We start from the raw sequence: 4538 nt of genomic DNA, 5'->3' as shown, positions 1-4538 counted from the left end.
CTAACTGGTGTAATTAAAGCACAAGTAACTCAGCTCAGATAATTTCTGATACCCTCCCTTTTTCAACACGCTCTGCATAGTGCTATTTTTTAGTACAACAAAGCCATATAAAGGATATCCAGCATTATAGGCCTGCATAGAAAGTGCCTTAGTTGTTATAGCTAAATATCCCTTCCCGCGGAATGCTGGGAGGGTATATCCGTGCGCTTGTGTCCCAAAAAGATCCATCAACGCCCAGCTGATAGGTTGTCCCTCCTGGTTCAGAATGGCACTGCTAGGGAAATGCTGTATCATTTTGGCCAGATACCTGTGGCTTTGTTCATTGCGCCCGTAGGCCCAGTTTTCATTCAGCAGATCAACGTTGGAACTATTCAAGGAGGAAAGTCTGAAGCCGGGCTCTAGCCTGGAAAAGGTGAAAGGCAAAACAAAAAACAAAAAAAACCCAAAGAGATGAGAACAGAAAATTAAACGGTTAGTTTATCTATTTAGTCCAAGGTTCTGGGAATTGAAGTCCACAAGTCATAAGGAGGCCATCATTTCCCACTTCTGATCTAGTCCAAAACTGGCCAGCCAGACAAGTGTGAGCTGTTCCCAGAAAAGGCAACTGCTTATCCAAAGCATGATTTATGATCATTCTGTTTCTGGAAAGGTGCAGAATCATGAATTGATTCCATTTTTCTCCATCAAAGTGAAGAATTCTATTTTTGGTTAAAATGCTACCCGTGATGATGAGAACGCATTTCCAATGTCTCATGCATTATAAAATGATAAAGAATCAAATACAAATATTCCATTTTTATGAGATGGCAGTTTCAGATCGTCTTCCCCCCCCCCTACCCCCCCCCCGGCCAGACTAACTGAACTTTGGACAGGCAAAAAAAAAAAAATGAAATGAGGAGACGTGATCTTGTATCATGACCTTTGCTAATGGATAATCTTTTACTTTGTGAAATTTGCCATCAGTCTACAAAACCTACTGATGTTGTACTATGGTGTTTGAAACTGCTAATCAGATTTGTTTTAGCATTACTGTGTTCCTCATCCCATTTGCTCTAACATCCCGCCTTCAGAAAGCCAAGAATTCAGGAAAACCTCAATGCTTACACTTTTAACAATTAATCATTCTTGCAAGGACCATCATGCTGTTTACTGTTTTTTTTCCCCTATCTTTTCTAGGCATGCTGTCTGTTATACCTCTCCTCCTTTGTGATTCTGCCTCTCTGTCCCTGGAGGAATCAATGTTGATATAGGAATCCTGTTGATTTTGGCACCCGATTGACCCATAATCAATGTGAATGCAGATTTCCTCAGCCATTACTGATTGTGGGAGCCTGATTGTAACAAAATCTTCAGAATGCCTTAACAGTTCTATCCCAGGCCTCAGCAGTATAACAGTGGTGATGGCCAACAGGATGGACACTCACCTACCAGTCGGCAATTTATTTGGATGAGAAAGCACATGGAGGAAGTGAGGAATTACAGATAACTTTGTTGGTTTAGCAGCAGCTGCATCCTCAGTAGCTTCGGGTATTCCTTCTTGAGTCCCTGGAAAAAATAATAAAACATTCATTTGCCAAGAAAAGGCTGGGTGCACAAGTTGGAAGTACAAACAGGCAAGACACCTGAGATGTACACTATCCATGGACACTGCAACGGTCACAAATATGAGTCAGTTGCCAAGCGTTTGAATTTTGATCATGTGGCCACAGGGATTCTGCAGCGGTTGTAAGTGTGAAAAGTGTACGTAGATTTTCACACATGGCTTCTCCATTTTGGCTTTCTTTTTGTAAAATAAATGATGGCATGGTGTAATATCTTGTGTGTTGTTGCTCATTTGAGGTTGTATTTGCCTACTTTCAAGAACTGCTAAAGACCAGATTATTTTGACTATGTTCTGATATGTAAAACCATAGGACTCTAAGATGGTGTACTTTCTTTTTCACATGACTTGAGTCTGGATCAATCCAAATTTTCCATTCCTGCAGTTTAATCTAGAGGTGGGCCATGTTTAATTTGATAGTCATACAACCTGCTGAGATGGACTGAGTTCACATTGGGAGAGGAATAGGCAAAGAATTAAAATGTCATAAAGAAAATATTGACAGAAGGTGACAACAACACTGTACAGTTAGCGATTGGAATAATGTGAGAAGGGAGCATGCACTTATTATCTTCCGGGGGGGGGGGGCTTCAGTGGTAATTACTCAAGAATGCTTGAGCCATATTCATTCTGATGTCACTGCCTATATACTGTAGTAGAAAAACCTATCTGAGAAATACATTGTATTTTCTTCATTCAATGCCTTTTCTTCACTCCTTCAAAAAGGACCATTACCAAAGAGATGGAAGGTGTGGTCCCAGTTGACAGCATCTGTATCCTTTATAAGCCTCCGATACGCATCCAGATCCTGGTAAAATGCTGCATACACATTGGAATACATGTCTGAGGGATCTGTGACAATCTAGAAGAAAGGCATGGAGCTCATATATAATCTCCTGATTCACCTCCTCCTCATATCACCCGCATCAACCATTTGCCAGGGTTTTTTTTTTTCTAATGTGGAGATGAAATGATAGAAATAACTTCATCAGTGCAATGCCTTCTTTTTTTGGAAAGGCCAAAGGTAACCTCTTCCCAAAAAGCAGCAGTACCTTAGATTAGCAGTACCTTAGATTGTTCCTCAGGTTGGTTAAGAACTCCTAAATATTCCTTCCTGCCTTCTTCTCTCCCTCCCTCTCTCAGGATCACCAAAGCTGTTTATTACCTCTTTGGATGGTCTGGTGAGGACAACTTTGAACTCTGGCCATGAATCCACAATCACCTCGTGACGAACTGGATTCCCCCGATTTATGTTCATGACTGCTCCGTGCACCTATCAAGAGTCAAGTGTCAGTGCAGTTATGGGAATCAGCCTAAGATCAATGCGTGGAGAAAAGGAGAGTGGCATTAATTTAGATTTGCTGCAAGAACTTTCACCTAATGTTCTATCGCTCCCCCTTCTCCACATGTTGCTGATGTTCCAGAACTATTTCTTTCTGTTGCTGAATAAGATGAAGGAATTTCATCTATTATGCAGAAAATTGCAGATTTGCCCCTCAACTCTCTATTCATCAGGGATCTACGCCCATTAGGTGCCTCTGGCTGAGTGTACTTTTATATCTTTATGATTCTACAATACATGTTATGTTACATGGATCATATTTTAGATATAGGTATTTTCAAGGAATTGTTTCTTGCAATTTTTGGTAAATGTAAGCAAAAAAAAGTAATATACTTTATTCATCCTGAGTGCCAAATATTAAGTTCTAGAAAATTAAATTATTGTCAAGACTCTGCCTCAATGTTCTAGTAAATGTTTCAGAATTACCACAATTGTCTGAGGGAGATTCTTCCTCAGCATTCCCTCCAATAAGCGCAGTTTGTAAGGACAGGAGAGGACCAGCATAGTTTTGGAGCTTGAAGCTGATGGGTAGAACAAAGACATAGAAATACCTGAATGAGAGTCCACTTCTCCATACTTTCCTGTCACTCCCAAACTGGGATGCCCTCTATCTTATCAAAACAACACATTTATTCAAGATTCCTGCCAAGGGAAAGCACAAATCAATGCACCTTCTCTCCGCTTCCCACTGTAACTTTCCTTCCCTTTCAGCTCACATTTGAACATAACCCAGGATTTTCCCTTAGGAATCACCAGTATTCTGTCGCAGTGTCTCCTACTCACTTTCAGCAAGCCAGTTCTTTGTCAGGGCAAATCCACAATTTCTCCTCCCTTTTTATGTCAGTCCTCTGTCCAGTCCAGTCTCTTTAATACTTGCTTTGCTATGGAGGTCAGATTTATACCACAGCAGATTAACTATTAATAGATACTGTGTGGATGTAGAGATTCCTTTATGAAGAGGGTTTTTTGTAATAATTGGCCAAGTCCCTAGAACTCCAGGACAGGTTTCTTCATAAATGAGACAATTATGGTATTGAAAGAACAGAAGCTTCTCAAGTTACAAGTTCAGGTTGCATGAACAGACTAGGTTAGCAGATTGGCTCAAGCTAGAACAGAAAATACAAACAAAATACTTTGTGCTCAGGTTTCCAGAAATATGCATGTCTCAACATTCATATGAGAAACAGCTACAATCATTCTTCAATAAAAATAAAAAAGGACAAGTAATTTTAGAACCTAGGATCATCCATCAAAGTTCAACAGGGGGACATGCGGCTTAGGTAAAAAGAAGATTGTTTTTACTGGTTGTCACAGAGGATGTTCCAATAGCTAATGTGTAAAATGATTAGCTAATCACGTTCAAGTGATTTTTATTGTCTATATATACATTTATTTGCATACATTTTAGGGTTATGCAAATCCTTAGAAAGAGGTGCTTTGGAACAAGCAGGAGGTCCAAAGCATTCCTTTTTTTATTATAAAAGCTTCTTTCTTTCAAGCTTACCTGTCAATGCTGCTCTCTGCCAGCTTTGATAGTGTATTTGATCACTGTATGCATATGCAAAGACAACAGGGAGCAGCTTCTAAAGCAGCCAA

General features: G+C 40.0%; 1 protein-coding gene across 1 annotated transcript; it reads right to left on the bottom strand.

Annotated features, from left to right (window-relative positions):
• LOC309392459 (glycine N-acyltransferase-like protein 3) lies at positions 1-3446 on the bottom strand (the record flags this gene model as incomplete). Its single annotated transcript, XM_081953699.1, has 5 exons — positions 1-403; positions 1425-1545; positions 2336-2462; positions 2766-2873; positions 3369-3446. The coding sequence occupies 5 exons, from the start codon at positions 3444-3446 to the stop codon at positions 1-3; spliced, it is 837 nt and encodes a 278-aa protein (XP_081809825.1).
• Positions 3447-4538: the final 1092 nt, after the last annotated feature.

This window comes from Natrix helvetica (assembly GCF_964273705.1).
Source record: "Natrix helvetica genome assembly, chromosome: 1".
Taxonomy (NCBI): Eukaryota; Metazoa; Chordata; class Lepidosauria; order Squamata; family Natricidae; genus Natrix; species Natrix helvetica.
The sequence above is the reverse complement of the archived record's forward strand: the minus strand, read 5'-3'. Positions and strand labels throughout refer to the sequence as shown.